The sequence below is a fragment of the Mytilus californianus genome, unplaced genomic scaffold (genome assembly GCF_021869535.1).
Source record: "Mytilus californianus isolate M0D057914Y unplaced genomic scaffold, xbMytCali1.0.p SCAF_4, whole genome shotgun sequence".
NCBI lineage: Eukaryota > Metazoa > Mollusca > Bivalvia > Mytilida > Mytilidae > Mytilus > Mytilus californianus.
This window is the reverse complement of record NW_026262690.1, coordinates 125,915,686-125,928,795: the sequence shown is the minus strand read 5'-3', so window position 1 is coordinate 125,928,795 and position 13,110 is coordinate 125,915,686. Positions and strand designations below refer to the sequence as shown.

The window sequence follows — 13,110 nt, the reverse complement described above, 5'->3', positions numbered from 1 at the left end:
CAATGTCCATTCTTCTTCTTCTTTATATACAGAAAACATCAACTGGTTTAGAAAGTTTTAAACCAATCACAACGTTTGGGTATACGCTTTTGAAAATATTACCCTGAATGCATTAGATTCTGAAACGGCGAATTGCAAACTTGTCTCTGTTTCAAACTTCATCAGTTTAGTTTAACATATTTTATTTGCAAAAGATTGCAAAAAGGATTTGACACAAGTTAGTCCAACTTAGATCATCTTTCTCCTCAGATACATTTGTACAAATTACAATATTATATAATTGACTATAGAATTTCGAGCATGCAAATATATAAATTCATTATTACATAATTAAAAAAAACACCTGTTATTTAAGAGACATATATAAACATACAATATACATGATATAGAAAAAGGAAAGATAGGAAAAAAAGGAAGAGAAAAATATGCAGATGTGTGTATGTGGACCACTACATTCAGTTATACTCATGATTAAACAAGAAACTTCTGGTCTTTTTAACATACATGTAGACAAAAACATTTCTAAATATTTCTGCCTTCTTTTACTTTATGGGTCCCGACATTTTTGGTATTAAATTTTGCATCCTCACATCCTTTTATCTGATTTCTGTATAGATATTGAGTAAAACTTTAAAAAACACATCACTTTTTTGGACGCTGCTCAATCTATATATAGGTGGTTTTAATGGGACCCTAAAGTAAAAGAGTGCACTAATGCTTGCTTTTACTTTAGGGGTCCCACAACCTATATACAAGCCAATACTATATAAACAATACAACAGTATATAATAAAACAACAGCACAATGCATTTTAAATACACTTTATAATGTGTGGCCCTCCATTTTTTAATAGTAATGTTGGGACCCCTAAAGTAAAAGAAGACCAATATTTCTTTATTTTGCTCATTTGCCATATTGATATATCTCTAAATCCAATACAAGGTCAGCTGGTAACCAGATAAGACTCTTCCTAAAAATATGACTTTTGTAAAATTGTATAAAGGACATTTAAAGAAGAAATGTTCAGAATCTTCATGAGGAAACCCACAGCGACAAGATAGATTGGATACAATATTTATTTAAAAAGAAATCAAAATTGAGGAAGACAGCTGATTATCTAAATTGTGTTAAAATAATAGTGAAGTTTCTTAGACCAAAGGCATAGTAACTAGGAACCGTTTCATTACATACTCTGGACCTCTTTTATGCTCACCTAGACCAAATTGAAAACATATTCTTCAAAACTAGAGCAAAGTTTCTTCTCAGTTTGTTATTGCATTAATAAAGAGTATATAAAGCAAATGTAAATTTGTAGATGTTCCATACTCAAACCTCAAACGATGCACTGTTAGTTAACAGAACTTTTGACATGTACAAACATCAAACGATGCACTGTTAGTTAACAGAACTTTTGACATGTACAAACATCAAACTATGCACTGTTAGTTAACAGAACTTTGATGTACAAACCTCAAACTATGGACTGTTAGTTAACAGAACTTTGATGTACAAACCTCAAACTATGGACTGTTAACAGAACTTTAATGTACATTTGTGTACAATGTATGAGTACAAGGATCCATATGATGCGTATCAAAAGTATGAAATAATGGTTTTCATACAAGTCATTGTCCTGATTCTCCAATGATTATCTCAAAATTTGCCTTGAGTTACAAAGTCTAAAAAGAACAAAAACAGAATGGAAGAAACTGTTTGGCTGCCTCAATTTAATTTAGGAAGCCCTGATGACAAGCCCTGAAATGAAAGTCTGGATGTTTTTTTTTCAGAATAGAGAATAATGGATTAATTATATAAGAATACAGAAAAATTGGCCAAAAAATAAAGAATAGAGGAAAATAAGCCAAAATGCTTAAGAATATAGACAAATGAGGTGCTGAAATATAAACAATATCTAGAATAATGGGGTGCTGAAAAAAAAGAATAGAGATTAATGGGGTGCTGAAAAAAAAGAATAGAGATTAATAGGGTGCTGAAAAAAAAGAATAGAGAATAATGGGGTGCTGTACGGGATATATTATGGTATACCGTTGACCGTCTGTCTGTTGTCAACATGTTGGACATTAATTCAAAAAAGCTTTAACCAATATTCTCGAAACTTTGGTGAATTGTTTATATCTATTGACATGAGCTCCCTTTCGTTTTTTATAAATTTCAGATTTACTGTTTCTGAGTTTCGGGGTTTTATTCATTAAAAAAGGGGGGATTTTCCAGTTTTCCGACAATAACTCAAGAATGCTTTCACCAACTTGCAAGAAATTTTGGTGAATTGTTTATATCTATTGACATGAGCTCCCTTTGGATTTTTATAAATTTTAGATTTTACTTTTCCCAGTTACAGGGTTTTATTCATCAAAAAAGGGTGGTTTTCCAGTTTTCGGACAATAACTAAAAAATGCTTTCAGCAGTTCTCATGAAACTTTGGTGAATTGTTTATATCTGTTGATGTAAGCTCCCTTTAGAATTTTATAAATTTTAGATTTTACATTTCTGAGTTTTGGGGTTTTATTCATTTAAAAAGGGGGGATTTTCCAGTTTTTGGACAATAACTCAAAAGTGCTTTCAGCAGTTCTCATGAAACTTTGCTGAATTAATTATAGCTAATAATGTAATCTCCCTATTGATTTTCATAAATTTCAAATATGACATTGAGAAGAAATTGATCTTTATTTGTTTATAGTCTGACAACAGATTTACTAAGTATTGCATAGCAGCACAGTGTATTGCACAACAGCAAGAAATCTTTAATTGAATATAAATTCAATTCATATAACCAATTTCAAGTTCTTTGACTACATTTATTCAGAAACCTATAATATGTCAAATATTTAATTACAATCCAAATTCAGACCTGTATCAAGCTTGTCCATTTTTGCCCCAACTGTTCAGGGTTGGACCTCTGCAGGTGTATCCAGCTGCGCTCAGCGAAGCAGTTTATTTTATTACCGGTTAATTATTTGAAATAAATGACTACCAAACAGTTAATCATTTGAAGAAAAATAATTTTGCAATAATTGATGTTGTCATTTTAAGATTTCAGTTTATTTATATATATATATATATCAACAATAAAATTAAGTTGTATAAATGGTGTCACTATGTTTGTAATTGTCAAACTACATTGTAGTATAACAATACTATTGTCTTAATCTACAGAAATTGATCATGTCTACTAGGTAACAGAAATAACAATGTCACTAGGTCACCTGTAACTTATCTCTTGAATAAGGACTATGTTGGGTATAAGAGCTTGCTTACTACAGGCTCTTCATAATCATTTTGTTAAATTATTCTACAAAGAAGGGAAACAATTCACATACATGTATTACTTTGAATATTGTAGATTGTTTAGGTAGTCTTGAGCTATTTCTTTGTACAGCAGAACAACTTGTAGTTATCTTCACTTCACACATATATATATATATCTTGACAAACAAATAAAAACGCAATAGATTGTGGGAACAATTCATATCTATTGTACTGTCAGTCACCCTCCCTACCATGAACTGAAACGTCTCCTAAGATTAAGTAGGTAAATTATGTTAAAATCAAGACTTGCATCAAAAATATCCCAATATGAGAGACAATGGCGTCATTTTTCCCTAGAGCTTTCAGCTCTTTGATTTTTATATTCTTTGACAACAACATGTTCATTCTTTATTAACTAAATCATTGTTTGAGCTCTTTATTACATTATCTACATTCTAAATATGTTTTGCAAATGAAACAAATGACAATTTCCTATAATTTTTTTTTACCATGTTTACATTGACATAAGGTAGAATAGGAAACAGTGTTCTCCCCAGGCTGCTTTTGTGCTGAAACAAAACTTAAAATTGGTTGAAAACATAGTCTGTGTATAATTTAGAAGTTTTTTTTTTTTCAGTTCCATCAAAATAAAGATAACAATTGAGAATTAAAATATTTTTGGCATATTGCCATAAAGATTGGGCTCATTAGGTAGACACAATTATATAACTTTATTGGCCCTGCTAACATGTCACCAGAAAACTTAATTTGCAACCATCAAGTTGCCAATTGATGCCTGAAAATCTTCAAGTGCACAACTGTTTTCTCAAACAATGTATGCATGTCAAGCTTTAATTTATAGTGTTTACCTCAATAGATTTTTAATTAGCTTGATGAGTGTTGATTGAAAATTTAACTGTTTTGACCCTTTGAAATTTATGTAAATTATGAGGAAAATTGCTTTGTAAGTGCTCTCCTACTTAACATTGTAACTTGCATCATGAAGAATACAGAATACTTTTTTCTGAGCAGATTTACTACAGTGATATCCATAAATTAGGGTTTAAGCTTGATTCACATAAGCCTTATTGCAGCATTAAAATCTTTCTGCATTAATCCATAGGTTCTTGGGGATATGACAATTTTTTTCAGCCCTCCCCTTTTTTCTAAAATCTTAATTTTTTTGTTTTCTCTTAGTTTCAATTATTTTCACATTTTTCTGTGATATATTATTAACATATATGTACTAGAAATAACATGTATTTACTATTTACTATCAATTCCTAGTTTACTATCCACAGCGGTCACTGATAATATATAAAGAGAGACATGTCAGGGTTACCATATCATTACCATTTCCCTAGGACTTAAAATAACTTGAATATAAAATGAAGATGTGGTATGATTGCCAATGAGACAACTCTCCACAAGAGACCAAATGACACAGAAATTAACAACTATAGGTCACCTTTGAAGTTTTATTTACAGTTACAATGCTGGAGACTGTCTCTATCTTTATTTCCTGACCATTACTTAAGTGGATTCATTCTTTCTTCCAATACCATGAATACAGGTTCCTTAATTACTTTTGTTCGTTGATTCCTCTCTTTCAGGAAAATCGATCTTGCTTAATTTAATGCTGAATCTAATCAATTATTATTTTCTAAGCTTAACAAGTGGTGAATATAATTTATTTCACATTTTATTTCTAAAACCCTAACATAAATTGGATGTACAATTGTATTACGGTATATCCTTGTCCTTCTGTCTGTTATAAGTGTACAGTGTACACACAATGTACAAAAGCTAGAGAATGCTTTGGTAAAATATAATGAAACTTGAAGGAAATTGAATCTGTGAAAGAAAGCTCATTTTGTTCCTATTCTTTCCCAAGGCATCAAATCCATCCACCAGGATGTAAATCGGATTAACCACTAACACTCTAAAATTTAGTTCCCAATACTTTTGAAAGCTGCAGGAAACCAGAATCTCATAATTCTATGTAATTTATACATGTATACATGTATACATGCACAAATGAAATTGTAAAAACAGTTTGGTCATATGTTTAAGAGCAGTTTATTCAAGTACATGAAGGGGCCTCATATTTAAAAAAATTATGACGTCTTGAAAGGCTATTTTGATTTTTTGCTGTGACAATAGCCTTTCAAGACATTATAATAATTTGGATTAGGGCCTCAGTGGCCAAGTGATCTAAGTAGTTCATATAAAGTATCACTAGCCTGTCATTGCGCTGTCGCAGGTTGTGAGGTCGAACCCTTCACATGACATTTTTTTTCTTGTTGGAAAAGTGCATTTTCAATGCCTATTTCTTGAAAATATAAAATCAAAATTCCAAAAAATCCTTTCAAAATTCCTCTTTTCTTCTTTCTTCCATCATGTCTATACATAAAAAAAGACGTAAAAAATTCCTGCACCTTCTTAAATTGAAAATTTGAAATACACAATATATTAAAATAATTTGCCTAAAAAAAAATAAAATCTCCATGAACAATAGAATAAAACCATTATATCCATGTTATTGTAAGATTTATATGGAAATAATAATTACCCTGTGCAAGTATTCCATCTGCCAACTATTCATCTTCATTATTAATTGTTCAATGCAGCATGACTTTTTATCAAAATTAATAACCAATTAATCCTTTGTAATTAGAAAAATAGTATACCTACATGTACATGTATGTTTGAACATAGAAATACCCCCCCCCCCCTCAAAAAAAAATTAAAAAATTAAACAGGTAAATTTGGAGGGACAAATATATTTGTTTCAAGTCTCTTAATAGATTGGTCCCAGGTTTATTGATGAACTACAACATGTACAATGAGTAATCTTTATTTGGTAATTTCTTCTGTTTGAAACTGTGAACATAAGTTGATAAAAAAATTAAATTCCAACTCAACAGAAACTGTTATGTGAATGAAGTGACTGACTAACATTGACAAAAAATATGTAAAGGCATTAAATTTTTTTTTTGTTTTATTGGGAAAATTTAGAAGATTGATTCTACTGGCTGATAGATTTTTTATTTCATTCCAACATTTTCCCTGTCAAAAATCCATAAAAATTTAAATTTTGAAACAATAACAGTTTAATTGTTATTTTTAAAAGTGATTTACAAACCACTACTCATTTGGGGAATACTTTATATATAGTTTAATATTCACAGAATTTTTATGGAGTCTTCCCCAATATGATTTCCTTGTTTCATTTCATAGAGACTCAACTTGGGAATTTTACCAGTATAAATACAGTATGAGAGCAGTCAAAATGAATTTCAGGAAGACTCATAGTAAAGGGAGAAGTAGTACTAAATTTTAATGCAATCATAAATTGGAGACATATATATAAATGTTGAAAACATGCCACACAACTCTTTGTTTTGACCTTTTAAAAATGTTCAGAGCATATGAACTTTCCATTCCAGTTTATGATTTTTTTTCTGAAACTTCATGGTAAAAGAGACACAATGGTGTGCATAAAATGAGATCTTAGGGGAAATTGCATTGTGTAGTTTACACAAGTGAAACATAATACACTAAGGTAGTTTTAATAATGACATTGACTTATCTCCCCTGATTGGCATTTAAATAAGGAAAATCAATATTGGGATAAATATGATTGTTCTGTGGTAGATTTACCAATAATCATTGGCCAGGTTTGTGTCCTTTACCTAATTATTGTTATTAACCAGATGTTTACTAACTATTTTTTAAGGCTTTTGGCTTTTAACAGGACATGAATTAGGGAAATTTGTTTATACTATATTAATTATACTAGAAAAATGTAAAAATTGTTCAGGGTTTTCCAAGGTTATCGGTTATGGATCTCTTGTGATACGTCAGCTTATAGGTGATGTGTTAATTATTGAGATATTTCATTGAAAATGTTTGAAAACTCTTTTTAAATGTTAGTTTATTTATTGGAAGATTTGATTTTACGTTTTATAGTGTTTTTAAATTAAGCGAATGATTAATTACTAAACAATAATTAGTATAAATAGAGTTGGGGATGTGATTTATAGAAGCAATTTCTCATGGAATCATAATAAAATGACAGTCATGATGACAGTTCTACATATCTATAATCAATAGGTGGAAATTACTGTAGGTAAGTATAGAATACTCTGGTTATGAAATGTTATGGAAAGGCTGATTAATATTTCAAGTTCTTCTGATATCATGTATATATTTTTGCAAAATTTCATGTTATAAAAATTATTGGCATGACATTATTTAACAGGGATGGTGTCAAAGAACAAATTTGATCAACACTATTTTATTCGCGTGTATATGTTTAGCATAAAAAAAAAATGATTTGTGCAAATTGTAATATATTTTTTTAAACATGTCAAATGAAGACTTAAAGCATGTAAAAGCGGTAATTTATAATACCAGAAATTTGTGAAGGAAAATGCATTTTATTATATAATCATGTTCAGTGTATAAGAACAATGCAAAGTTTGACTGTTATTGTGGTTTAAAGGTCAATTGAGCGATGAGTCCTGTATACAATAGGTAATACTTTTGTTGAGAGTCGAAGCCTTAATGAATGAGGAAGTGTTATAAATTTAAAAAAAATATTTTGTGGAAGGTGAAGTTTAACAGTTTACTGGGTGTCAGAAGAATCATATTATATACATAAGTTTTATGTGTTAAACTTTAGATTAGAATAGAAAATAATTCAATATAATATCTCTTTTTCTGAAATATTATTTATTGAATCTTCTTGAAATAGACACATTTGTATAGTGTGCACCTGAAATTGGTGAAAATTATTCTTAATATTGTCATCTTGTCATAAAAAATCTTTTTTAGTGTTATCTTTTCTTATATAAATTGAAATTCTTCATGAACACATCATGGACAGTGATTATTAGAATAGAATATTAAAGAAATAGATAAAAACAGCAGCCAAATGAGTATAGAACCTTCAAACTTTCCATTTTCTGTATTTAGTTTAGAAGATATTTATCATGCTGTTGAATAGTCAGGAATAAAATCATTGTATTAAAGAGTCTTCAAAAATAACTTTATGACTTTTTTCCTGTTATATCAACATTTATTAGTGGACAGTTGTAATATTAATTAAACTTTTGACACCTGCTTGCCATATAATAGGTAATGACCTGATAATCGAGTCACATGTTATTCTGTTTACCTGTTAAAATCAAATCTTTTTCAAGAAAAAATATGTTGATTTAACTGATATAGCAATTTTATATCCATACCTTAATTATGTTATATAGCATTACCCCATAGAACTAAATTAATCATTATTTATATGTTAATAGTTAATAAAACATATCAATATCATTCCTTTTTTATAAACTGAATCATGCAATAGGAATAAAGTTAAAAATATTTCCCCTATCAAATAATGTTTAACTAGAATTGATAGTTAAATCTGTCAAAAAAAAACATGAAAATTTCAATCTACCAGTATTGACCAGTTGAGGAGTATTGTCCGGGGCAGTAAATACCGCCGGTAAATACCAGGGGCGGTATTTACCGCCCAACCTTGTTTTCAAACTAAGCCCAGTCCGTAATTTCGTTGAAATTGTTTTCCAATGCAATTTTAATTTTCATTTAATTTACGAAATAATCATAATCATATGGTCAACAAATTTGTTTTGACATGAAAGTGTTTCAGTCTAACATCTCTAACTGGTGTTTAGTGCTGAAGTTTGTGCTGAGTTTGATTTTTGTTGATTTTCATTCGTAATTCAAGACTTGAATGACAACTTACTGATACAGTGATAATGTAGCTGTTGATATATAGCATTTGCGGTCACAAGCCCACATTATCAATTTTAATTTGTACATGTAGTAGCAAGGCTGATACGTATACATGTATAATGACAAACTTACTTGAACAACCAAATACATGTTGCACATTGGATATGAATTAATTGAACTTTAATGTTAGATGTGAAAAGATATTTTGCATATACATGTATATTACAACTTAATATGAATATGGGATGTAAAAGCATACATTTTCTGATTAAGATAACAGGTGTTTAAAACACTTTTTGTTATACAGTTCATCAACTATACATGATCAGACTATTCAGATAGTATTTTATATTTCCATTTTGGCATTACCTACTCTTTAGATTTCTATTTGTCCTTTACACATAAAACATGATCATTTTATCAGAGTTGTTCAGTCCTTAGACGACAATGTGTAACTGGGCAGCAATATTGCCTGGTGAATGAGTAAGGCCATAATTTTAAAAAATCCTAGGTTTTCTTCCTTACCAAACTCCACTTTTTAGAGCTAATTAATTTTTTGCTAGTTTCTTTGAATTTGTTAGACACTTTTAAAAATTATGGTAAACAAATAAAATAAGATCTGAATTAACAAATATGAGCTCAATGAGAATTTAGGATATTTTTTTTAATTTGGCCTAATATACATACATTTGTACATGTACATTTTGTGTACATGTATGTCTGACTGTTAAAAAGGATTTCAATCTTTCAATGTGCAATACAACTTTTTTCATAAGTAACATATATAGACATGATAAGCATGATAAATACTTACTTCTACATTAAATGAACTTACAATAATAGTACATATATACATTGTAACATGTATGATATATTTTTCCAACATTTGATATAACTTTTAAATTAGTTGATAAAAACTAGCTTCAGTTATTTTTCAGTTTATTCTCTGTTTTATTATTTATTAGCCATAGAAATATTTTATAAGATGAATTTGTTATTGGATTACACATTATTTTTGGTGATGTGTATTGAGGCATAACAATGTTATTTTCATTGATCGGATGTACAGGTGTTGTACATGTGGTGGTCGTAACAAATGTCTTCAGGGAAGATGAAGAAGGTACGTGTCTTCTCGTGTACAATTTTCTGTACTAATTACATTTTTTGTCTTCATGTACAGTTTTTAGTACTTGTTACATTTTAAGTCACCAGGTCACGTTTGATGATTTTTTGATACAAATACTGATACTGTTATGTAATATTGTAATTAGATGTGTTCTGGAGTTTAATCTTTGTATGTGGCAAGGCCTAAGGGCTCAAATTAAATATTAATTTTATTAAATTGTCTGGTAAAAGTCCTTTGAAATATTTGTACAATGTAATGCTGCTTGTTTTTCTTTCTTTAGTGCACTTAGAATTGACTTTATATTAGTTTTTGTACATGTTCAATGTGTGTACTTGTGTCATATGTTTTAATCCAAAATTTGGATGGATTTGTAAATTTTTGAAATAGGAAAACTGTCATTTCCCTCAGGGAAGTTGCAGTGTATTCAAAGTTTTCAAATGAAATGTGTGTGTGTATAGAAATTCACAGAACTTAGTGTGTGTACTGTTTAATATGTCAAGTTGCATGTTATATATGCTTGCAGTTTTAACAAAGAGAAGGGTGTCCTTTGAACGAGATGAGGAACAACAACCTAAGCCTTTTCCATTTTTGAATAATTTATTTTAGTTAATTATGGGATCTGCCTTCTCATGCATACAGTGATGCTCACACAAATCTCTCTTCCATCCCTCAATTCGCAACATCAACAAACTGTGCTTGATGTTGCTATCATCAAGATCATGCAGAGACCTTGAAATTATAGTTATTGATTGGAAAGTCCTATTTAACACTGATCTGCATGAGGATAAAAGAATTTTTCCACTGCAAAAATTTGTAAACTAATGAATTTTCTTTCTTTTTTTCTTCTTCTTCCATATACTGCCCACATTCAACTTTCTGAATATACTGGCAAATTTTTCTTTTTTTCTTTCTTCCTTTTATTTACTGATGATGGTTTCATTTGTGTAATTTGATCAGAATACATGTATAACAGTCATGGGTAATACTTATACAAGTAATTTTTATTTACTTGAAGTTGTATTAGTGAATTTGCAAGATTTTTATTTTATTTTCAAGGTTTGAATTATCTCCCCTTTATCTTCTCCAAAAATTTACTTATACAAGTCTTTTTTTCCCACCCCTTAAATTCTCAAGTTTTGGGTGGTCAAAACCTGCCTAAACAGAATTTTTCTGTTTTGCTAATTAATTTTTAATTACTTTCAACCTTTTATCTCATGAACAAAGCAAAGAAATCTATTGTGCACAGCTGTTAAGTAACTGCATAAAGGCCTTCAAAAATAACTCCCTGGAGACTTGCAAATGAGCAGTATTTTGAAGATAACAGACAAATGAGATTTTCATTGTCCATGAAATTATACTTTTATGAATAGTAAAGACAATTATTATTGACAGACAATTAATCGCGCCATTAGAGCAATGTATTCAAGAGTAGAAGTAAACAAGACTTTTTTACCATTACATGTATAAGTAAAAAATAATCTGAATGTCTAAGGGGTATAACTCTACCTACAAAATCGTAGCGGAGTCGAGTGATATGAAAAATTATTGCTAGAAACTATAGGAGCATGTGGCGTTGCTAATGAAATTGACATGAAATTGACAACGTCGTCATAGGTAAAATAGCGATAAACAGATTATCATTGGTCATCTCAACTCGATTGCTTTTCTCACTTTCGCCGTACCAGCTCAAGCGAGAAAATCAATCTCGTTGAGATTATCAACGATAATCTATAATTCTCCTAGTACAAATTCAAATTTATAATTTCATATCTGTACCAAATTATCTAACTCTTAAAGGTTTATAAGATAAAAATTTGTTGTATACAAGTCATGTTAAATTAAATATTATTCCAGTCCATTTTAATCAAACCCCTCAAGGTATAAAGTTATATGTGTATCTGTTGTAATTTTATATCTATAAAACCCATTATTATTTTTTCGCACCAGTTATGATGTTTCATTTTTGACAGGATACAATAGATTTCATTTCAACTGAACTGTGACTTCAATTCATCAGTTTATGAAAAAGTAAAAACATCCCACCGAAGAGTAACCTTTAATGGACATTTAAAATGTTCAAAGATGTAGGTTTATAAATGTAATGTATGGGTGGTTAAGAGAACATTTTTTTTACAATGTTTTAATTTATTTTAAAAGTTTAATAGCAAAAAGAAATGAATATATATGACCACAATAACAAATGAACATTGTTGAACTTAATGAACTGATTTTTGGAAGGTTGAATTTAAAGCAGTTGTGATTTAAAAATAAAGTTGACAACAAAGAAACTTTTAAATTTTACCGACAGATTTTTGTTTTTAGAAACCAATACATTATAAATTATACAGGATAAAGACTGATTCTATTGCATAAACATGATAAATAATATAACCAAAAAAGAATGAGCATTTTTGTACATGTCTGAAACAAATATTAATGTACTCTATATCCTCTTTTAATTGACACCAATCTAATTTGAGAAAGTGTTGGGTTTTGAACAATGAAGTCCATATTTCTCAGATGATAAACATGTACATGTATGAAGCTTGTTTCAGTTGTCTCACCTTAGCAATTATGAATTAGATTTATGGAATTTCTAAAAAATATATAAAAGTAAATGAAAACAAAAAGGAATTGACTTTTTACAAGAACCAGTACTACAAAAATGTTGCTATAATATTTTTAATACTAGATGGCAATCTATGTACTACTTAATATTTAAATTTATTCAGAATTTACAGTACTGACAAGAGACTGACACCCATGATAATTTACAGTGATAGTCCTCAGTGGTATTTCCATATAACTGTTGTGTTTTATTTATGAATTATCCATTTCTCTTTATCTTCACAGATACGTTTTTTTTAAACTTTTTAGATGTAGTCATACAAAACAATATCCATTTAATTTGACATATTCTTGATGATTTATATTGCCCTTAATTAGCTTCTCATGAA

At 29.3% G+C, this 13,110-nt stretch overlaps 1 protein-coding gene across 8 annotated transcripts in view; it reads left to right on the top strand.

Moving 5' to 3' along the window:
* Positions 1 to 13,110, top strand: part of LOC127739365 (uncharacterized) — a 31,922-nt gene that overhangs the window by 2,012 nt on the left and 16,800 nt on the right. For 7 of the 8 annotated variants that reach the window (XR_008000418.1, XR_008000417.1, XR_008000419.1 and 4 more), the window contains exon 1: positions 10,101 to 10,147. The exons of the other annotated variant lie outside the window; for it this stretch is intronic. Coding sequence is in view for 1 of the 7 variants with exons in the window: in XM_052251061.1 (XP_052107021.1) it covers positions 10,124 to 10,147 (24 nt within the window). In the remaining 6 variants the exon portion in view is untranslated. Of the gene's footprint in view, positions 1 to 10,100; positions 10,148 to 13,110 lie in introns of those variants that run through there. 8 annotated transcript variants of the gene reach the window in all.